This window comes from Dendronephthya gigantea, unplaced genomic scaffold (genome assembly GCF_004324835.1).
Source record: "Dendronephthya gigantea isolate DGI-Jeju-01 unplaced genomic scaffold, DenGig_1.0 000045F, whole genome shotgun sequence".
In the NCBI taxonomy this organism is placed as follows: Eukaryota; Metazoa; Cnidaria; class Anthozoa; order Malacalcyonacea; family Nephtheidae; genus Dendronephthya; species Dendronephthya gigantea.
This window is the reverse complement of record NW_021163055.1, coordinates 273667-297141: the sequence shown is the minus strand read 5'-3', so window position 1 is coordinate 297141 and position 23475 is coordinate 273667. Positions and strand designations below refer to the sequence as shown.

Here is a 23475-nt window from a genome sequence, read left to right as displayed (position 1 = left end):
AAAAAAAGTCGTTAAATAATTTAAGATTTCTTCTTTCGTCTGTGATGTTTAATTTTGGATCTGGCGACTTTCATTATTTGCGACCTGAAAAGGTTAATTATAGGTTTAAAGTATAGTTTACATGCAATTATAGGTTTATTTCTAAGTTATGATCCACCAAAAAATCCATTTAAATTATGATTAACATTTTATTTTTTCATAATGGGCAATGTTTAAATAACTGTCTGAAATAAATATTTCAGTATTTGAGCTAGTATAACAGTATCTATCTACCGAATCTGACACTGAGGAAAAAACACGAAACTTGCTGCATTACGGAAAGCTATTTGGCTTAATTATTTCATCGCTGGCATCTGCTGTAATTTTGCATCAAACTATATGTATTTTCATCTCAGAAATGGCAGATACAAGTCAATAATAAATTTGAAAGTAAAGTATGTAGTTGTGATTCAAATTTTTCTGAATGGAACTCGAACATTAGCAAGTCCAGTTAAGCTGTTTTTGTAAATAGTCTGTAGAACTGCTATACTTAATTTTATTGCATGATCGATTATTGAAATTTTTCCTAGTACTAATAAACCTATAATAATTCAAATTTGATTTCTAGTTAGACACACAAAGAGGCCTTCCTGCATATGCATATTGACTGCTCAACCCAAGAACTACCCCGGGAATTTTTAAAGAATATATACGATTGTTACCTTTTAGACATACAAATATTACCATAACATTGACTGGGAGGCGGGCACGTTGAATACGTACAGAATGAAGTCGGTGGGGGAGGGGGAGGCGGTGGTGGAGGAGGTGGGGCTATTTAAAGAAAGAAAAAAATTTTAGCACGAAATTTCAGGCTTTTTTAAGGCCGTAATTACATGTGCCGAATGCATTTAGGCAGTTGTAAAGCCTCATAAATTGACAGGCATTTTACTTACGCATTGAGCAGGTCTGTCCATCTCCGATAAGCGGGAAAAGACAAACACACGTCCCTTTCTTACACGTGGCCTGGGAACTACAGCTGTCACAACCACTGTCCGAGTCTAAGAAAGGATTCAATATAATCAGAAAAGAGCTTAGCAAAGAGACACAGAAACTGTGTAATTCTTATTCTTATGTATGTTAATACAACTGCAAGTTTAGAACGCAGTAAAATTAATGTAGTGGGCAAGATTCGGTGAAAACTGTGAACTGTGAACCCTACCTTTTAAACATTCGTATCCATTTCCTATGTAACCCGTCCTGCACTTGCAGTGACCGCTGACACATATTGCATGCGGATCACATTTTTCACATTCGTCAACTAAGAATTATAGAAAAAAAAAGGTACAATAGGAGCAGGTTGTTTCGAACAATTTTAAATGCTTTAAATCTGCGCATGCTCACTTACTTTCACAATGAGGTCCTTTGAATCCTGTGGTGCAGATGCAATCGTATCCAGGCCCGTTCTCACGACATGTCCCAGCATTTTGACACGGGTTAGGGTGGCACTGAGACTTGGGAGCCTGGGCTTGAACTATGGAGAAAAGTAAGCAGAATTCATATCTTGTACTCGCAAAATCTGATTACCTGGAAAAGGTAAAGTCCTGGTACTGTTTTTTACCTTGACAATAATCGCCAGAGAATCCCTGTGGACATTGACAGTTCGGTTTGTTTGCCGTTACGGAACAAACACCATTGTTCTTGCAAGGGTTAGGACTACAAGGATCCGCTGCACCAATTGACTGAGTGTCCTCTGATAAAATATAACATTATTGTACCAATGTACTGGCTGAATAACTAATAAATGATCTCAATATACTCAACAAAAGCAACAACGTTTCATGGTTTTATTTTGATTGACTAATAAACTAAAAAGATATATTAAAATACGATAGCTTGCCAACTGCAGGTGGAAAGTATAATCTATTACCATCTCCATAGTTTTCATTGCGGAAAAGCAAACTCGGCTTACTCAGGAAGTTCTCACACAGTGTTTGTATTATACAACAGACAGTAAAATGTTGAAAATAATGATGCAATAAATGCTTACCTTGTTCACAAAATCTCCCGTCATAACCTTCGGGACACTCACATCGTCCTGGTTGGCGACAAACACCGCCGTTTTTACATCTGTTAGGAGTACATGGATCTTGGGCTGAAGACGAAAAAAAGTTTAAAGGCAACGAACTCAACACTATTCTGTTAACTCATAAAGGAGAAACGTGGCACCAACCTCCTCCTCGTTCAATTTCGCATCGTTTCTCAGCAGTCTCGAGGTAACCGTCATTACAAACGCAACGACCTTGTTCACAATGAGCATTCTCAGGACATTTGGCACATCTGTCAACTTTGGAGGAAACAAAATATCTTTAACAAAAGGTATTACTGCAGGTAAATAATCTTATAGAGGTTTTGCATAACTGGTGCCCAAACATTCATTTAACCAGCAAATATAGCATTTGCAAGTTGGAGCATCTAAATTAAACATTCAATGAGAGTTATAACTCTCATTAGGTGAATAATATCAGCCTGATAACATTTTACAGACTCGTTTCATACCTTCACAAACCTTTCCTTCAAACTGCATAGCGCATGCGCAAACAGCGGCATTGTTTTCCTCCCGACAAGTCCCGCCATTTCGACAAGGGTTGGGATTGCAAACGTCACCTTCTAAAATCATGAAAGATGTCAATTTAGCATTAGTTTGTTGTGTTAATAAACATTAAAGCTACTACGAGGGAGGGAAATTCGTGGTTCCAGGAGAAAACTATGAAATCAGGCTGAACTTGGTTGACGTGCGTCAATAGTAGATATTTCTCAGTTGTGTTGGGGTATTGCATGCACTGATGATTCAGCCATGTCAACAAGCTATGTCAAGCAATTTAAGAAATTGTGGAAAGGATTCGATTTTACCTGAGCAATCGTCGCCTTTGAATCCTCGCTTGCAGGAACACGAGTATGCTTGAGTTGACGGGACGCACACACCTTCATTCTTGCACGGATTTGGAAGACAAAATTGACGAACTGAAAAACAAACAACATAGGTTCTCAATATTAGCAGATCTAATATTCCAAACCATTATTACCTCATTCAAGGATTCGTACTGATAAGTATTGAGAAGCAAGATTTTCGTCAGCTGCCGTGTGCCAGTCCAACAAGAAGTGTTGCAAGATGATAGTTTGCCAACCAAGACAAGAGTTGCATGATAATATTCTTTTAGGATTGCATGGCGAACAATATTAAGCTGCATTTACACACCGGAAAAATTTCCTCGAAACGGAATTCATTCGGAAATATTTTATTCGGAAAGTCATTTAAACGTTTTTTCATCAGAAAAAATCTTGCATTCGGAAAATTTTCCTCCAAGGAATTTTTTCCTGTGTGGCCACTAGACGACGAAGACGAAATTGGTACACAAAACATAGCCCTTGTTGAGCGTACCACCTCTAGAGGTAAAAAAGACCGAAGTGAAGCACCAGCCAGCCCCTGCAGCTTCCTAGACAAAACCATGGCAGAAAAGTTTCTATAAATTGGCAGCAAATTGTCACGTTCTATCAGCATTGATGAGGTCTCCTACAAAAGATCGCCAGAGCCAGCTCAGCCTTCGGCAGACTCAGAGAGAGAGAGAGTGTGCGGAAAAAAAGAGGGATCAGCCTTCAGACCAAGCTAAATGTGTACCGTTCAGTCGTTTTCCCTTCCCTGCAAAGCCTGTGAAACATGGACGTTGTACAGTCGGCACGACAAGCAACTCCCTCCACATGCGATGCCTCCGGAACTAGCCGGACATCAAATGGCAGGTCAAACTGCCGGAGACAGAGGTACTCCAGAGAGAGAAGATGGAGAGCATTCGCGCGATATCGCTCAAGCGCTCTCAACTAAGGTGGGCAGGGCACGTACTCTGGATGTACGTACTCTGGATGCACGTACTCTACGAACGCAGAGCAGCTGCTCTATGGAGAACTGAAGGAAGGCAAGCGCTTCCGTGGAGGTCAAAGGAAGCGATACAAGGAAACTCTGAAAGCCTCCCTGAAATACTGCAGCATCAACTCTGACTTCTAGGAAGAAATTGCACAAGATCTCTCCCCAGCTGCTTTACTGGTGTGTCAGGATACGGAGCCTGGCGTGTGGAGGGGCAGGAGCAGAAGGGCGCCAGTGTCGTAAAAGCAGACCGAGCTCTGCCGTACCACCTCTCAAGCTGATCCTTCGGCATATCCTTCTCTCTCTCTTCTTCAATTTCTCCTGCTATAGGAGAAATTGTGGTTCTCTTCGCTCGCAAAGGACGCATATCATCAACTCTAGAGGCATCGTGTCCAATCAGTTTTTTTTAGAACCGCCATGTTTTATTTAACCTACGCTCCAAACATATAAACTGGCAGACAACACTTCCGAGTCCTCAGTCTGAAATCAACCTAATTAATACTGCAAAGCTCGGGCCTTCATCTGACGAAGATCCGGGCTAATTATAACCCCTTCTGTAGGCTAACCCCTACATAAAGCTTTACATTAAATATAGTATAGTATATACCTTCAAACTGTCAAGTATTGTTATTAAATAGCATAGATGGAATAACTTCAAGATCTTTCCGCAACCGTGTTTAATTTGGCCATAACTCACCCTGACAGAGAGGTCCAGTGTAACCAGAAGGACAGTCGCAATCAAAGCTTTCACCCGCCTCAACACATTTTCCAGAATTCTTGCATGGATTAGGATGACAAACATTTTCTAGGGAAAAAAGACATGTGATCGAATTATGATTGCATCAGTTTTGCCATATGGTAATCACGAGAACCACCTGCAGACAATAGGCCTTTCCTATAATGACGTCAAACGCGGAAAGTCTGATGTTACACGAAATTTGATTGGCTCCACAAAACTATCGAGCCAATCAAACTTCGTGTAACATTATACATTCCGCGTTTGATGTCATTATGGAAAAGGTCTATTGACCTAACTATAATATGTTAATCGCGATGTCTGAAATATCGCTGTTCAAAAACAAGAGTGTGTTTGCAGGACCGTGTATGATCAGACACCTTTTCGACAGTAACAACAGCCTTGAAAGAACCTTCGATCGCCGAAACTGCATATCAGATCTAACGAAATCATTCGCGAAAAAGGCTGTTTAAGGCCATCAAGCAGAAAACAGACGGACTCACAACGAGAGTGGGCGATATGCACATATTTAATTGCGACACTGACCGAGTCATTTCCTGTCAATATTGTGTTTCAAAAGGTCAATAATAGAAAGCATGAGCATGTCTTGCAATTTTCGAGCAGTTTTCACATGAAGAAAAATCCACTCCGAGAAATTTTATTCCCAAATATCCCATTCCCCTGCATACATGTATAAAACCACATGATAAAACCATTATATTGCACTGACATGAAATCCCTCCAGCCTGCCTAAGAGCTCAGTGGTCTCGTGGTGGGAAAAACCCTAAACGTCAGCGTTTTTCCGGTACAAAACAAGTTATAAACCTGTTTAGTAACCTGTATAAAAGGTTTTGTTTTACATCATCGGTGGCGGCGTAAGCTGGGTCGTATAACTCCAACGATCGGCGAAGTATACTCAATCGGCTAAATTCAACAGAGCTATGAAAAATAGAAATGAAACACCAAACGTCTTGAGAGAATAAATGTAACGATAGATGTATGAATGGATCTGGTTTGGTTGGGAGACCATGGCATGAAAATAATTGCTATTCAACAGAGCTATGAAAGATAAAATGAAGCACAAAGACCTGAGAGAATAAATATGATGGATGTATGGATGGATCCGGTTCGGTTGGGAGACCATGAAAATCATTGCTATTCAACAAAGCTATGAAAGATAGAAATGAAACACCAAAAGACTTGAGAGAATAAATATAATGATGGATGATAAGTTCCAATATAACCAAGGAGCAGCGTGGCAGCGTCTTCAAACAAGTATAGCCTAACTCTCCTGACGAAGGCCCTCAGGTCGAGACGTCGAGAAGTGCTTTTCTATTTTGGCAGTTGTTATACCACATTTGATGCTATAATGATGGATGTATGGAAGGATTCGGTTCGGTTGGGAGACCATGGAAAATAGTACCACGTGACGTAACAAGTTCGCGAGAAAGTGTTTATTTCAACGAGATATTCGGGTTTGGTTTTCAAAGCTTTTCAAGCATTATTATCGATACCGTGTCGCGTGTTATAGAATACGGCATATTACATGTACATATACAGGCGTTCGAGAAATTTTTATCTATCGAGTATGTTAATCTTTAAACGTGTTCAACAGGTTTATAAACAGGTCATCCGGTCAGGTTTTCATTGTTTTGAAATGAGGAAGCACGCAAAAATTTCTTTGACAAAATATTTAACTCTTTTAATTTCGAAAACAATCTCTCCTTTTAAGTTAAAATGGATACATGACAATTTTGAACAAATCAAATTTTAACTCGGTTATTTGAAATGCACGCAATTACGGTGTCGGTTTCTTAGTAAAGCTGCGGTGATTGTTCGCCTCTGTTGAGTTGTGAAAGCACATATACTCGATCTTTTGTCCGTTTATTACTTCTAACCATTGCTGGGATGAAATGTTTAGTATCGTCCGCAGACACGGAGTCAGAGGTGTTGGCAGAATATTGTTACTCCTACGCTTGCGACATTCGAGAAGTTTCCATAGAGATGGGTAAAAAATAATCATTGACCTTTCAGCCTGCATGCCCGATCCAATATTATTTTATCCATAATGTGATATTATATAATGTGATATAATTATACCATAACACACGTGAACGAAAATTTTATATCATAGGCGGCCCAAATTTGCGTGATAAATTGAACGCGAGAAATATTTCCATTATTTCGGCAAGTAAAAAACTATAAATATTTCAACTGGACGGTCACAGCATGTCTGGGCCAAAGGATTTAGATAAACTAACCGCAAATGATCTTAAACAAACTATTGTCAATCCACAAAGCGAAATCGACGCAAAAAATGAAATACTGAAACAAATATCAGAGCTGACAAGAATTTGCAACAAGGTGAATGAATTTCAGCCCACGACATCTTCCCGTGATATTGAAGCCGTGGCGAATATTCACGCCAGTTTGAAGGAGAAACTTGGTATCGGCCCTCAAACGGCTTTGGATATCGATACCGTTAATTCTGGGGTTTCAAGAAACGATTCCGACGCGGTTACCGAAAAAAATACAGAGTTAGAGGAAGGCTCAGAGCCTGATGTAAGTATGAAATAAAATATATAGACCATAGTACTTTGCCATCGTTAAAATAATACTTGCAACATTTTATAACAGCTTTTAACTATAGGAAATAAATCTATGATAGGTAAACTGAGATTAAAAGACGAAAAATATTTCAAATAAGCGAAAATCTTATTATATAAGCTTTAAGACTAACATTTAAAGATATTTGCAGAAGCGGAAATTATATTTTGGCATGCTAATGGCTGGAGATATGTAACAAATAACAATACGTTACTTCTTTAATATATCTCTAGTCACTGATAAAATGAATTATAACGCTATCTATGTCACTATGAGGGCGATGAGGCTAAATAGGGTTTAATTTCCCCTATATTTCATCTCAAATAGATAAAATGGAAGATAATTAACGTTTGCTCCCATGAAAAGGGAAAACCCCTTTCCCCCAAACCGCTGAATATGGAACGACAAAGCGGGTGCTTTTACGAGCAATTTACCAAATAAAAATTTGTAAATGTGAAAAATCGTGACTAGTTATACAGATGTATACATACAACGGTCACTTTTAAGTTAAATCTAGTTTAAAATTTGCTAAAGGCCAACAATTTATTTCTATAATTTAAAAATATGATAAGGTATATTCAGAAAAGGAAATATTGTTTTACCAAAAGGTTCTACTATGCCTATGTTGTATGACAATTAATGTATGTTTCTCTATAGGCAATTCGGGAACTCTATGAAATGGTTGTAAAATTATTGGAGGAAATCGTGCAAAGTGCCCACTATATCAATGAGTTGAAAGAAACATCAGCCAGCAGAGAAACTGAGCTGGTTTTGAAGGTTAGTGTGAATTTAATATAAATCTGCCATGCGTAATCCTTTAACTCTTTAGCTACCAAAAGGGTCGTTAACGACCCTGCTGGGATTTATGTGGATATTTTACCCATATTTGAGGACAAAAAGGGATTGAAAGGGTCTCTGCACTATAGTTAACATATATTGTAGCTAACATGAAGTTCTTCACGTTTTATTTCGAAATTCTTAGTATTCTCAATAAATCTTGTTATTTTTCCTTCGCCATGTTGGATTTACAAAATGGTGGCAAGTTCTCGTTGGCAATTAGACGAAATTTTAAGCGAAATATTAGTTTCTGATCGGGAATTTTACAGAGAAAATGAATCTTTTGCATTTGAAGACTATAAGGAAGCATTAGACATAGGAATGAGTGCAGTTACAACTCACTAACGACGACAATGTTTTACTCTTGAGAGAAGCACCAAGTCGTCATCCTAAGTGTGGAAGATGTGCATCTTGGAGGTACAAGAAAGTCGAAAATTAAACATTTAAGCACACAAAAACTTTAAACTATTGCATAAAGTGTGATAGGTTTCTCTGCAAAGTTGTTTTGAGTTCTTTCATATAAAAAAAATGTGTAAGGTAGATTTATTATAGAACAATGTAAAATAATTCCAATTTGGGAAGAATGTGATGACACATTATTCAGCCATAACTGGCCGCTCGTTAACTTATGTATACAGATAACCCATTTTAATTATTCCGGTAGGGATAGGACATTGATATTTTGATGCATTTGTAGGGATATTGTGCATCATTAATTATTTATAGGGAAAGTAATTTAAATTTTTAGTTTTTCTAGCATAAAATTTTATTATTTGTAAATAAGCACATGACTTGTGACATCATACCTTGTTAATTAGCATAAAAGTGAATGCATATAATTAAAGACCTTGTTCTGCAGATTCTAAATATATATAGTTTTGTATATCTAACTGCACTAAAATACCCATTATAAGTAACTCTATGTAACTTCCCAAAAATTTCAAAAATCGGAAAAAATTATCTTGGTAGCTAAAGAGTTAAGCACTGATGATTTCAAAATGTCCTTCCCTGACATTCACCTGAAAAGCTGAAACAATCCAGAATGCTGTCAAATTTCACGTGTGACCACTTTCACATACAACCACTTTGTGCCGGACTATGTCTGAGTGGAGATCATGAAAGAAATGTATAGGATTACAGGCGAATCATTATAGGGGAACACTGATATCATGTATATGTCTATCGTGTCTCTAAAGCGCCTACGACAGCCACGTATTTAATAGTTCATCTACATGCAATATATAACTTTTCCCACTTTGACTTTATAAGTAAATTAGCTTGTATCAAACAATTTACATCGAAATATTTCAGCTCAGTTGTTCAATAAATAAATAATTTTGTTTTTCATTTTGAACTTAGGGGCTGTTTACATGAGCCCGGTTACCCGAGATTCAACGAAGCGTGAGAGGACTTTGAGGTGTTGAAATAAGTCTTTATGACACCAAACAAGCACATGCTATTGTTATGGTGATTATACGACTGCCAGGATCATGTCATCTGCTCATTTCAATACCTCAAAATCATCTCACGCTTCGTTGAATCTCGGGTAACCGGGCTCATGTAAACAGCCCCTATCTACCGTTTAAGCTAAACGCCTTTCGAACAACCTGATATTTTTGTGCAGTACAATTTATTTAAAGACTTCATTCTCAGTGGGGATTAATTGTCCCAAAAAATAATAATAAAGATAGTTCACTGATCCATTTAGATTATGTTGTGAACTAAGTCTCTAAACTGTACGACAAGAGTTATTTCAAAATATAATGCGGCCATCAACAATGTTATAATGTCAACGCCATTATCACTGAGATGAATACAAAAGTAGATTCAATTCAAGTGTCATTTTCTTCTCGGCGTATCCCGAGAAATCTTTTCATTTTCACAATATTTTGAGATTATACAGTAAACATACTTTATAGATGCTTTTTAGGTTTGCAAAACATTTTTAATGTTGAAAATTTTAGTACTGTTGCATGTAGATAAACCTCGTCATGTTACAATCTTTTGACAAGTTTTTTAGAAACTGTTCTAATAATGCTTGATTTACACTCTGTATACAAAACATAAGGAAACCCACCAGAAAAAGTCCGTTCAAAGTTTCCAATCACGATGTACAAACAGTAAATTTCGTCTGGAACTGATGGAAGTCATGCAGAGATTCATCACGGTGCCTGTTGCTATGATAATCGTGTTGCTATGCATAAGTTACATGATATTATGTTGCTAGACATATGCATGTATGTTAATTAATGTACACAATCATGCACATTCACATACACCCACAGCCGTTTAAGCATTAAATTCAAAACGACAAATAGCAAACGTGAAACATGCACAGCAAAGCTGAATTTGGTTTTTGACTGCATACATACATCAACAATGCACGGCCTTTGCTCTTACATCACTGCTGAATATAACGAGTTCTATATGTACCACGTTTATGATTTAACGTTTGTTGCACACTCTAAGATAGCGTTTCCCTATATATAATTCGCGAATATATACGCGTCTGAACGCAAACTGGTGTTACGGGGTTTACAAATTTTTATCCCTATAATATTGTACCCTATACAATATTATACAATATTATTGTACAATATTAAATGTGTATATATATATATATATATATATATATATATATATATATATATATATATATATATATACACATTTTGAATGAAGCATGCAAACGGGGAACTACCTTTCCCACAAATCCATTCGGGCCTGGTATCTTTAAACCTGTTAATCGTGTTCTTAACGCAGGTTTGACATCTTATACAGCGCCTGGCGCTACACTAATGTGAAACAGAAATACGTGGTCCGGTAACTGTTCCTTGCCTTTGCCCATACTTCAAACACGGACGTAATATATATAATATATATATATATATATATATATATATATATATATATTTATTTATGTGTGTGTGTGTGTGTGTGTGTGTGTGTGTGTGTGTGTGTGTGTGTGTGTGTATGGTTTAGATCTTGTGTCCAAACATTGCTAAATTCTAGCTTCAGAGAATGTGCCACTCTATATATTATATTTTTGAGTGAAAAGGTGAAAGACCTTAGACCTATTTATCGCCGTAATTATGGGCGAAATTTTAAGCAATGTGGGACGCAAGATGAAACAGCTCCTGCAATAAAGCAGCCGCAGCAAACTGATTTCGATATTGAAGGGATTAATCTCTGGATTTCGAAAAGGAATTTATTTAGTTCTGAGAGATTGAGATAAAATATCAAATTTATGCAATACTCATCATGTGAGACGACGTTGAAACTTGAAAATCTCATGCATACGTAACTATTATTCTAGAATTACAAATTGTAAGTGAAATGCTGCGAGTGAATACACGTAGAGCCTTTATCTTCCCCCAGTCATCTCTTTGGTAGTCTTCGGGATAGTAATGCAAATATTGCGTGTCAAAAAACTTGATCTTGTTTATACTATGATAAACGTATACAATATTATATTGTGACTATGCTGATGAGAGATGTCTCTCCCTATCGACTGAACGTTTATGCAATACTCATCATGTGACTGATGTGAGACGACGTTGAAACTTGAAAATCTTATGCATACGTAACTATTATTCTGGAATTACAAATAGTAAGTGAAATGCTGCGAATGAATACACGTAGAGCCTTTTAGATCTCCATGTAGTCATCTCTTGGGTAGTCTTCACGATAGTAATGCCAATATTGCATATCAAAAAACTTGATCTTGTTTATATTATGATAAACGTATACAATATTATATCGTAATTGTGCTGACACGAGAGAGTTCTCTCCCTTTCGACTAGTGTTTTTAGCCGCTGATGCAAGCAACGTGCACGTACGTGCTAATATGAAGCATTGCGCATTCGAATGGCATGAAACCGCAGTACTATGGTACGTGGGCTCAAAAATCATCCTGACAAACAAAAATCGCAGAAATCGAAGTGCAATGTCAAGAATATAGACAGATACGGTGGCCCACAAATGCAAACACAACGCAATATTAACTAAGCACGACGGTGTATTTAGTAAAGCTCAACAGCAAGTAAACTCGAAGAAATATCCATCGGCCTATCACAACACAATATTTGCAAAACACAACAATAAATTCATGAAACACAACACAATATTTGCAAAACACAACAATAAATTCATGAAACACAACACAATATTTGCAAAACACAACAATAAATTCATAAAACACAACACAATATTTGCAAAACACAACAATAAATTCATAAAACACAACACAATATTTGCAAAACACAACAATAAATTCATAAAACACAACACAATATTTGCAAAACACAACAATAAATTCATAAAACACAACACAATATTTGCAAAACACAACAATAAATTCATAAAACACAACACAATATTTGCAAAACACAACAATAAATTCATAAAACACAACACAATATTTCAGTGCAAAACACAACAAAAAAATCCTTAAACACGACACATGCAGCCACGACGTGTTATACTGAATGAGGTTATCACTATAAAATACAATTAATTGTAAAAGAAAAATTCTTAAAACAATCGAGGAGGACATATTGACAGCAGAGATGTAGCTCGTTTATGTAACAGAATGGATGGGAGTATACAATGTTTGTACTGCTCTCGGGAGTTAGAACTAACCTCAATGAACTTTTGTCCAGAATGTGGATCTGCTGTAAACAAGGAAGAACTTCTTATACGCTATTTTCATCGTGTAGTTATTCGTCAATTATTTTGTTTTTAAATAACCGGCACGAGATCGAAATTTCTATTCGAACTCTGCAAAATAGGCTGTCAGAATATGGGTTGAAAAGAAGAGGTACAGATACCCCCAATGCAGTCGTTTATGAAGCAGTCCAACAAGAATTAGATGGTCCTGGATGTATGAGAGGGTATCGTGCGATGTGGCACAGTCTCCGTCTAAAATATGGAATTCAAACGCCCAGAAATAATGTCGAAAGAATTCTGCGCGAAATCGATCCAGAGGGAACCGAATTAAGAAGAACTCGTCGACTTAGAAGAAGATCCTATGTAAATCCTGGGCCTAACTTTGCGTGGCATGTAGACGGGTATGACAAGCTAAAGCCGTATGGTTTTCCGATTCACGGTTGTGTGGACGGGTTTAGTCGTCGTGTTATGTGGTTGAAGGTTTGTCGAACAAACAACGATCCATCACATGTTGCATCGTTTTTCTACGAGTGCGTGAAAATAACCAATGGTTGCCCAAGAATATTACGAACTGATTGCGGCACCGAGAACGGAGTCATGGCTTCAATGCAGTGTTACCTTCGTGCCCCAGGAAATGACAACCAAGCAGGTTTAAATGCACATGTATATGGATCGTCGCATTCCAATCAACGCATTGAAAGATGGTGGTCATTCCTTCGCCACGACAGATCCACATGGTGGATAAATTTCTTAAAGGATTTAGTGGAAAGAAATGTTGTTAATACCGCAAATGAAACAAGCATGGAATGCCTTTGGTTTTGTTTCAAAGATATTTTACAGGCAGATCTTGATTCGGTAAAAGATAATTGGAACAGCCACTATATCCGCAGATCCCGATATGACACCATCCCAGGGAGGCCAAACGAGCTGTATTATTTACCTGAAAATAGCGGCTACCAAGATTACAAGTGTGTCGTTTCTGAAGAAGACCTTTGCGATATGGCTGAATACTGTGAATTGTATGATGACGATGATGGTGATGATAGCATATATGATGAATACTTTAGTTATCTCGTGGAAAACAATAATTTAACACTACCATCAAACTGGAGGGAAGCATTATTGTTATACAATAACTTGATGCATTTCGCATAAACACCACTGATCGATGTACTTATATATGCGAACATTACAATTTGTAATTTACAATTAATTAATAATATCATTTTTGAAGAAAACATCGCCTCATCGACGACGCAGGCTAATCTCGGGTGGAAGAAAATTAGTTTCATACTCGTTGAATCAAAAATGGATTTTTTTAAATTTGAATAAAACAACTTACAACTATTCACAACCGTATGACATAGCCATAAGCATAGTAATCAGTTAAGTAACTTGTAACTATATACATGTATGTGCAACCAGCAGGACTAAAATGGACACACCCCATAACTATATCTCTTATATTAGGAAATTTCCGTGGCCAAAAAAATTTTTGGAATACAGTCACTGCAAACTAGACGTTGGTTTTAATCCTGCTGAAGCTCAATGCGAATAAAAAACATTTTAACATAACACAACTTACATAACTATACATATAACTATACATTTGCATGCAATTATGCATATAGTCAAAAAAGTTAGTTATAAACAATCATTGAAAAATGCAAAAACGAACAAACTTTACATAGGCTAGATGTACATCCTGCGTTCTCAATTATGCATAGCCAAAACCTTTAGTGTTAAGAAAAGCTAATGTTAGATCCTTTTTGAAGTCGTCATATGTGCTATGGACTACTGGCAAGTGTAATTCACATGAGCAAGTGTTGGCCTTTGGAAATTTAGAGAGCAAACCATCTTTTTCTGGCGCATGGAGGAAACACAGCTCCAAAGACAACCCTAAAGGGGGAAGCTCTTTACATCCACAAGCAAAGAAAAGAATGTCCGGGAAATCCAACCCACCAACTACTTTCTCTTCCACATCTTGTAAGAAGTCATTCCAATGCGATAAAACTAAACCTTCCAGAGCAGATTTATTTGAACCTTCTTCACTTCGCAAGACAGAAAAGATAGAGCCGAATGTATCAGCACTAAACTCTGTACTTGAATAACAAAACACACTTTTAAACTGTGTATAATGCACACATCAAAAACACCAAGAACACTAAGACCTGCTTTAAACCTCTCAAGGGATGCTTGCACCCTCTCCAATACAAACCAATGAGCAGTTTTTTTAGCAACATTAAAAACATCTTCTTTTGTCTTAAGCACCTCAAGGGTTCCAGCAAGATCAAAAATTGTTTCTAAATTGCTGTTTGATATTACAGTTTGAGCTTCTTCAACTGTTGGGGAACTTACAAAAGATTTAAGAGAGCCTTGTAGCTCAAAATCATAGACATCTTCTACATCTACAGATGCTCTCTGCACCCCAATTGTCAATGCATCATAGAGAGACTGACTGAAACATCTGGGACCAGGCCCACCATGTACTACTGACATTGCTATAAGCTGACCAGCATGAAAGTAAAAGTCATTATTCAGGTAATTGGAATTAATTGACAAACACTTTCCCTTTCACTACCACAAAACAACTGAGAGCATAACATCCACTCAATAATGAGAGTGAAGAATTCTCTCATCGGCCCCCAGAATCGACAGCTCCTTCAGCATTCCCAACATCATCTGTGAATTTGACAGAGACCTTGTTTGCTGGAGAGAATGTCTTTCTGCTTAGGCCTCTTACAGCCCCTTCCCAAATATGACTTCGACTTATATTAAACTTGGATATTTCATTGGAGTTAATTTGAGTATTTAAATTTGAAAGTATGTCTTGCAAAGATTTGTCATCATCTGTAATCTCCAATGGTACTGCTGGGTCCTGTAAATATTCGCTTTCTGAATCACTCCAATGCATATTCTCATCAAAAAGCAAAGATGCATACAGCAAGTCATCATTAGCAGTAAGCAACATCATTGTATCAGATGAAGATGCATCAATTTCATTACTTTGCACAATATTATTATTGGAACTAGAGCTCTTATCATGTTGTTGTGTTGCGCCATAACTTGGTGGTACACTGTTACTAGAATTGATTCTATCAAGTTGTCTTTCAGAATCTGAATCAATTTCAATGGGACATTTACCATCATCACTATAGGGAAATGAGGCCATATAATTAGCATGAATGACCTTGATTGAAGTACTATATACATGATATATTATTGCTAAAATATTAACAATTTTATTTTGATTACCTGTTTTGTGGACCAATATATCCTGCAGTGTCATTTTCTTTTTGTTCCTTTTTCCTAGTAACATTAATTCAATGTTAGTTATTTAGTGTGACAGAGTGCTGCTACATACATCCATGAAGCTAGTGATTAATCTTGTAATTATTTTAATCACCAAATTAGCCATAAAGCAATAATTGGAAAAAACAACCTAAGTAATTCACTTTTTTCATAATTAAACAAAGTGCTAAAAGGAGAGGGGCCTGATGGCAATTAACTAGCCTCTAAACAATAGGCAACTTCAGTTGTAACTTTTGGGGTGCATAATTGTTAATTAATTTATATATTACCAATTATATGTCATTTCAAGTCATCATAAAGACTAGCTTTTTTTTTCATATTATATAGTACACCTTTTGTCTCAGTAAAACCACACTGAATATTGCTCAACCTTTATTCTGCAAATAATGAACTTCTCAAATGATTTAGGTCACGTGTTCTACAGAAAGTTGACTATAAAACACGTGTTTTATAGCCTCCTGGCTGCACCTTGCACAGGCAGCACTTCCCCTTACCTCATTAGGGTCAAAACCTGGGATTTTCCAATTTTATAGAAATATATTTTATTAATTTACCTGACATTTTGATCACGATCATACTGATGGTGATCATCACTGCCAATGTCTTCTGAATTCATATTGTCGGGTTCATCAGGACATAAATATAATGTAATTCTATTATATGGCTTCCCCAAGTCTTCTTTATACTTCCTCAATGTGAATTCTTCTTCTTGTCCAGGAAGAGTTGAACAAGGTTGGCCGTCAGGGTATACTAGGTTCCAACTCAATTTGGTATCAAATGATTTATCATATGCCTCCCGTTTTGTTAGCGCCATCGTGAAAACTTCTGCATAGGGGGCATCTTTTTTAACTTTCAGTGGCAATGATTTTCCCCGAACTGGAGTTGTTGTATCAGCGCTGATGTATTTCATTAATCCAATGTTTATTAAAGCAAAAGGTTCTGTATCTTTTGACTTTTTTTTAGTCTTGGACGACGTTCTGAAATGTGTCGATCTTTCTTGCCTTTTTTTTGCAGCAAACTGCTCAAAAGTGAGACATTTTATGTCTTTTTTACCGTCTTTTTTGGAAGAGACCTCCCCCTTTTCCACTGCTTTATGCCCACAAGTAGGGCAAAATTTATTTGTTGCCTCCGTGGGTCTGCCACATTCTGAGCAAAACATGGTTTAATATACTATTTTCGGAAAGTAAAAGCAAGTCGAAGTTCGGTTCACTGGTTCGCCATTGGATATCGTATTATTAATAATTTATTATACATGAAGTATTACATTTGTTTTGCAAATATTGTGTTGTGTTTTATGAATTTATTGTTGTGTTTTGCACTGAAATAATGTGTTGTGTTTTATGAATTTATTGTTGTGTTTTATGAATTTATTGTTGTGTTTTGCAAATATTGTGTTGTGTTTTATGAATTTATTGTTGTGTTTTGCAAATATTGTGTTGTGTTTTATGAATTTATTGTTGTGTTTTGCAAATATATATTGTGTTGTGTTTCATGAATTTATTGTTGTGTTTTGCAAATATTGTGTTGTGATGGGCCGATCGATATTTCTTCGAGTTTACTTGCTGTTGAGCTTTACTAAATACACCGTCGTGCTTAGTTAATATTGCGTTGTGTTTGCATTTGTGGGCCACCGTAGACAGAGCTAGTCGCTTCGCTCGCAGGAATTAATGCAGTTAATCTACTAGGCTATACGACGTCAAAACACAAACCAGTTCAAATCTTATCGAATCCTGATGTCTCAATCGTTTCATGTAGGAAAACCGACAACTAAATGAATTAGTCGCAACCTTGCGATGTGATATTTCTCAACGCGACCGGCAGATCAGAGAGTTGGGAGAGAAATTAGAGGACTATGCCGTGACAAATGACAACCTTCGGGAGCAGAATATTGAAGGTCGGGATTTCGCCGAAAGTTTATTGGCAATCAACAGAGAACTTAACGATATACAAAGAACCACAAACCATCAAGTACCAGACCTTGATCAAACGAACGTGAGTCGTATTTACTATAATCAAAGGGTACGTGGACATAAAAGCCCCAACAAGTGTCTAAGGTTATCGGCACTTATAGGCCCCGGAAGTTTTGCCCTGCGTCTCGTTCAACCACTCTAAGGCGGGCATTTCATGGTTCATTTAAAACTTAACACATCTTTTGGGATTTAGGAACAACTCAGCGTTGATCAATCCCCTTCAGCCAGCTTTATTAGAGTCAAGGAGAGAGAGAAACAACTTCTAAGAAAAACCGGGACCGTATGGAGGCAAATCACAGCTGGCATAAACGAGCTGGCATATTGCCAAAATAAATGCAAAGCAATTAACTTGGAGTTGCAAAAATCTGCGGAACAGATCTCGTCATTGCAACGGACGATTGAGAGTTTGCGCTCAGAAATTGCTGAAAAGGATGCAAGGATCGCCCTGATGCAGGATTTAGTAAGTTTTTGTTAATCACATAATAAGTGGATGTTTAACAACAAAGAAGACAACACAGTTTTCTGTTTTTTAGAATACGAGTCAGAGTTCTCAGGATGCCAATAGTGGACCGGGTACATCCAGAAGCTGTGCTCACGTAAGTTTGAGATTTTGCGCCTTTAAGACAAACGTTATTGTGTATTATTAGGCATTTAGTGAGCTGATATATTCACATTTGTTTAGGATAGGACCAACAGAGGTTATCGCGACTTCACTCTTCCAAGATTTCGGTCGAACGCTCCCAATGTGAGTTGAGAAAAATCTATACAACTTTTTTTGCAGTTCTATGTCTTCTAAGTATGTGTTTGTGTTTTTATCTCTGATTGCGAGATGGTAAAATAACAGCCTGCATGGATTCTGACGCAGATTACTTTACGCTAACCGTGAACTTGGTTCTGTCACAGGATCGACACAGACAACTGCCAATAATCGTGGCAGACGGTGGAGGTGACGTCAGTCAAGAGGATAATCAATCGGTGTCATCGTCAGACCTTATTGAGTGTCTCTATTGCCCGAGAAGCTATCCAATCAATTTGATTGAAAAGCATTTACAGGAATGTAGAGCCTCCATGAATGGTTGATTAAAAACAATACTGCATGGATCAGTTGGACTACGACATTTTCACTTTTTGAAACGCCACTGGCTAACGTAAAACGCACAACGTTTAAATGTACCTCGTAATCGAAGATTTCCTGCCCACGAGTGGGCTATATTAATACGAGGTACACCTGAATAAATCATGTTTAGGGAAGGATTAGCCCACCATGTCGTTTTCAAAAGGTGATTGGGCGCAGTCTAACTAATTTCAATTAGAATTTAAAAAATACTGTTTGGAAAGAAAGATAACTTCAAACTATGATAGTAGAATTTAGAATGATAATTTAGAATTTAGGAATAAAAATGAATTTCACTCACTGTGACAGCGCTTCCCGTCTCCATGGTAACCAGCTCTGCAACGACATCTGGTTCCAAAACAATCCGCGAAGAAATGACAGTGACTGCAGGAGTCATCTTGAAAATACAAAGAAATATCTCAGTATCACACTTATAGCCCCCAAGGAACCCTTGCAATAACATCCCGCTCGAAACTCTACTGTACTTCATTTTCATCTCATGCACCTTACCTTCACAATGTGTCCCTGAATACCCCGAGGAACATTTGCAATAATATCCATTAGTGTACATAGATGATGGGGATACCATGCTGGCATCAAGGTGATGATAGTGCACAGCAGTTGTGTCAATGCAAGTGCCACCATTGAGACAAGGATGTGAAATACAGGGTGTCTCGTCTGAAACACAGAAATGCTAAGAATTAGATCTTATTTTTAAACTCATTGAGCATTAAATGGAATCATGCAACTGAGCAGTTTATAAGACTCAAGAGCCAACAATGGCATGCGCAGGTGCTTTATTAAGCAGCATTCAAGTGTCGTTAAATACAAAAGTAAATACGCATACATTCGCAGTTATTTCCATGGTATCCTATGCCACAAACACATCTGAAAGATCCACGTTCCTCGAGACACGTCCCGGAATTCTGACATGGAGAAGGGTGGCAAACGTGATCTAAAAATAGTCATAAGATAAGTTTAAGATTCCCTTTTAATTGAAATTTGCAGGGTGTTTTTCGATTGTAAATCGGTGTATTCCTGTGTGATGCAAAACTCTCTCTAGGATCCAGGTTCATTTGAGGGAAGAGCCACATGCAGGTGCCGTCCAACCCCCCATCCCCTCCCCCTTCCCCACAGCACTCTCTGGGAAAATCTGTGCTACAATCACCAGCGATATATACATATAAGAGATCTTAACGGTGTTCTAACGTCTCTCAATAGAAAGATTTAGCATGAGGACGTGAACGTCAAAGAGGACGTGAAAATGGCAAATAAATGGCGTGATGCCTATATATGGACATACCAAGCCATTTATTCGCCATTTTTACGTCTTTTTTGACGTCCACGTCCTCATGCTAAATCTGCCTAATGTCTCGAAGTTCCAGATCTCAACCAGTCTTGAGAAACACACCATACCCAGCACATACCTTGGCAATTTATGCCGCTGTAATGATATTTACAGTTGCATTTATATCCGCCAGGTTCTTCAATGCAAGTTCCACCGTTGAGACATGGCGCAGAGAAACAATTACTGCGTTCTATGCAACACAAAATGAATTTGCTTGCATCGTGCGTGTATATCATATGTATTTATACGTGGACTTTATAGTTTCTCTGTTGGAAAACCTCCTGCTTTAGTCGCCTTTAATACTTTTATTGTTCTTTTGATTATAATTTAAATTATTTACGTAAGACATTTGTTGAATCGATTTTATGTTTCTATTGCGAACAACCAAACGGAATACGAGCTTAATGCTACCGTTACTATATACCGATAAATACCCACACTTGTTCCTCACCTTCACAAGTTACTCCCTTGTATCCTAGAGGACACGTGCATTCGTACTTAGCCCCCTTCTCGATACACAACGCTCCGTTCTTGCAGGGATTAGGACTACACTGGTTTACAGCTAAAATAAAAAGTAGAATCAGCCGATAGTCTGAAACAAGGCAGTGACAATGGTAGGAGATGTAACCGGATTATCCTTTACCTTCACAACTCTTCCCCTTGTATCCCTCCCTGCAAGTACATTCAAATCCATCAAGGTCATTGGTACCCGTACATATCCCTCCATTGCGACAAGGATTAGGATGACACTTGTTCTTGTCTGAAAACACACAAAATTCTCTGAATGACTGCATTTTAAAATCATTACTTTGAATAGCATTAGTCGCTCTGTAATGTTCGTATAATAATATGAATACTACACGACGTACCTTCACAAGTGCTGCCTTTGAAACCAATGGAACACGTGCATTCGTATCCAGTCCCCACATCGTAGCACGATCCACCATTCTTACATGGATTTGGTTCACATTGACTTCGAACTATGATCAAAACATCCAGGTATTAATTCGAGATCAGTCGGCTATTCTAACATACTGAACAAGGTCATACCTTCACAATGTGAGCCCATGAACCCAGCCGGGCACGTGCACTCGTAACCCTTGACAACTACAGTACAAGTTCCCGCGTTCTGGCACGGGTTAGGATCACAAGCCACTGGAACTAGAAAAGATGAAATCAAGTTCAGAAAAACAGTTGATGGAATCAGAACGGTCGTGGGGACCCCAAGCACATGATCCAATTTCAGGAGATCCAATTCACTTCTGATGGATGTTTTATAGTCTGTTGATTTACAATGTATATGAGCAGCAAATCAACTCAACCCAATTCAGTACTGCTTTATCATCGACAAGCTAAATTCCATACGGCAGAAGTTAACTGTATCCGGCAAAATAGGATGACTCATGCTGTACGTCTTTTGCACGATTTTCCCTCTGATAGATGTGAACGAGCGAATAGTTAGCAATAGAGTATAAATTTGGTGCCCTAACATAAACGTTTGTAACTTATTCACTCGTTATCATCTATCAAAAGGTTTTTTAAAAGACAAGACAATCCCTGCAGCAGTTTGACCAAATCTGGTGAATTTTTTTACCAGATCCGGTCGAATGCACAGAGACAGCCAGACTTGAATTTGATAATTACCACATTTCGACCAGGAGGGGGGGAGGCCAGTTTTACTAGATTTGAGCAGCTTTGGTTCAAAAAATTTGCATACATAGTCACACTGCCCAGCAGGTACCTCGTAGTTTTTTGAGAGAAGTTATAATTTTACAACCGAAGAATCAAAATGATACAAGATTGCTGAAATACATCACAAGCAATGCACTTGAATCTTTTGTCTTAGCTTTAAATCTCGGCAAACTTGTCTCCATATAAATATTATTACAATTTATATTAACAGAAGATCAACAGTCAATGTAAACAACTCTTATAGGTTGACCTTTTTTTCAAACAAACTAAATATTGCTTGATGAAGTGTTTTTAAGATGATTAAACCAGGCATTTTAGAAGAATGTGGCTCGTTTGATAAGAGTCATTTATACTTCCACAAATCGCACCAGGGAATTCAACTTACTTGCGTGGTGATGAACTACAAAATGGCGTATCGGTGGAGGTTTTAGGATTGGGTAATTGGGAGGCCCATAAGGTCTGAACATAAACTGTCGTTTAGTAATGTCTGCCTTTTTATCCTTTGAACTCAAATGCGTCTTCTTGAAATCATTTTCTTTTAAACCAACCCGTTTCTTTTGATGTTTACTATGCTTCTTGTTGGCCCCATGACGTCCTTGCTGATTCCCGTGGACTTTATCGTTCACGAGCAGTATCAAACAAAATCCATAAAACGCCAACAATAAATTCATAGCGAGGTCTTCTCTAGACCCAGATTCCGTCAGAAAATCACATTGGAATCCTGAAAAGATATAGAAAGCAAAATTGCTCTGAGCTAGTTTCCTCCACGGCTTGTTAATATATTCATGAAGAATAATTGATTTTAGTTTGCTGAAGTAAATCACGCGTATATAGTCGCCGTTCATAGCAAAAACAAAACAAATGATATCTTAATATTCTGTTAAACGTTCTTACTCGATAAACAACTTGAAATACGAAAAAAATCCTTGTTTATTTGAAAGCAGTTAGTTCTTGTCCGTCGGAGTATTTTTTTCTACAGGAAAGAATTTGAAAGGCACCACCGGTTGTTTTTGCGGGTAGTGAATTGTAGTGTACAATGAAATCTAGAGTGTAGCACCTTTGAAATTATCAACCTGTATTAATATTTTAATTTCGTCTTCATTTTTTAATATTGGAGATCCTTAAGCAATTAGTTGTGAGGGTTTTTTGAATCTTATTATCGCCTGCGATTGTGATCAATTTAACTTTCCTGACGTGGGACCAAATTAAGCAATGTAGATCAATTTCTAAGTTGTTTAACCACTTACATTAAGTGGTTTGTGACTGAACTATCTGAAATTATATCTCACACAAAGT

The 23475-nt window shown here is 37.5% G+C and overlaps 4 protein-coding genes across 8 annotated transcripts in view; 2 read left to right on the top strand and 2 right to left on the bottom strand.

Moving 5' to 3' along the window:
• LOC114527443 (adhesive plaque matrix protein 2-like) overlaps positions 1 to 23147 on the bottom strand; it is a 32314-nt gene extending 9167 nt beyond the window's left edge. For 3 of the 4 annotated variants that reach the window (XR_003687417.1, XR_003687416.1, XM_028549093.1), the window contains exons 1-20: positions 23074 to 23147; positions 22565 to 22900; positions 21538 to 21648; positions 21357 to 21467; positions 21131 to 21247; positions 20939 to 21049; positions 20567 to 20677; positions 19987 to 20094; positions 19650 to 19817; positions 19441 to 19536; positions 4593 to 4700; positions 2890 to 3000; positions 2536 to 2646; positions 2210 to 2323; positions 2027 to 2131; positions 1598 to 1729; positions 1385 to 1510; positions 1199 to 1297; positions 933 to 1037; positions 702 to 810 (exon numbers count right to left, since the gene is read on the bottom strand). Coding sequence is in view for 2 of the 4 variants with exons in the window: in XM_028549093.1 (XP_028404894.1) it covers positions 702 to 810; positions 933 to 1037; positions 1199 to 1297; positions 1385 to 1510; positions 1598 to 1729; positions 2027 to 2131; positions 2210 to 2323; positions 2536 to 2646; positions 2890 to 3000; positions 4593 to 4700; positions 19441 to 19536; positions 19650 to 19817; positions 19987 to 20094; positions 20567 to 20677; positions 20939 to 21049; positions 21131 to 21247; positions 21357 to 21467; positions 21538 to 21648; positions 22565 to 22850 (2339 nt within the window). In the remaining 2 variants the exon portion in view is untranslated. Of the gene's footprint in view, positions 1 to 14; positions 85 to 701; positions 811 to 932; positions 1038 to 1198; positions 1298 to 1384; positions 1511 to 1597; positions 1730 to 2026; positions 2132 to 2209; positions 2324 to 2535; positions 2647 to 2889; positions 3001 to 4592; positions 4701 to 19440; positions 19537 to 19649; positions 19818 to 19986; positions 20095 to 20566; positions 20678 to 20938; positions 21050 to 21130; positions 21248 to 21356; positions 21468 to 21537; positions 21649 to 22564; positions 22901 to 23073 lie in introns of those variants that run through there. The other variant, XM_028549092.1, reaches the window with a different exon arrangement.
• Positions 5500 to 19427, top strand: LOC114527447 (uncharacterized protein At3g49055-like). 2 transcript variants are annotated; one of them, XM_028549097.1, is made up of 7 exons: positions 5500 to 7193; positions 7896 to 8015; positions 17811 to 18074; positions 18219 to 18485; positions 18559 to 18621; positions 18708 to 18770; positions 18929 to 19427. In XM_028549097.1, the coding sequence occupies exons 1-7, from the start codon at positions 6861 to 6863 to the stop codon at positions 19103 to 19105; spliced, it is 1287 nt and encodes a 428-aa protein (XP_028404898.1). In that variant the 5' UTR covers positions 5500 to 6860; the 3' UTR covers positions 19106 to 19427. The 2 variants fall into 2 exon arrangements, with proteins under 2 accessions (XP_028404898.1, XP_028404899.1); XM_028549098.1 differs by having other exon boundaries at positions 17811 to 18047; positions 18929 to 19426.
• On the top strand, positions 12833 to 14150 carry LOC114527450. The gene has a single exon (XM_028549100.1). It carries the CDS (start codon positions 12960 to 12962, stop codon positions 13896 to 13898), a length of 939 nt encoding a protein of 312 aa, XP_028404901.1. The 5' UTR covers positions 12833 to 12959; the 3' UTR covers positions 13899 to 14150.
• On the bottom strand, positions 15392 to 17322 carry LOC114527451. Its single transcript, XM_028549101.1, has 2 exons — positions 16610 to 17322; positions 15392 to 16052 (listed from the first exon to the last, which is right to left on the bottom strand). Exons 1-2 carry the CDS (start codon positions 17212 to 17214, stop codon positions 15995 to 15997), a joined length of 663 nt encoding a protein of 220 aa, XP_028404902.1. The 5' UTR covers positions 17215 to 17322; the 3' UTR covers positions 15392 to 15994.
• Positions 23148 to 23475: the final 328 nt, after the last annotated feature.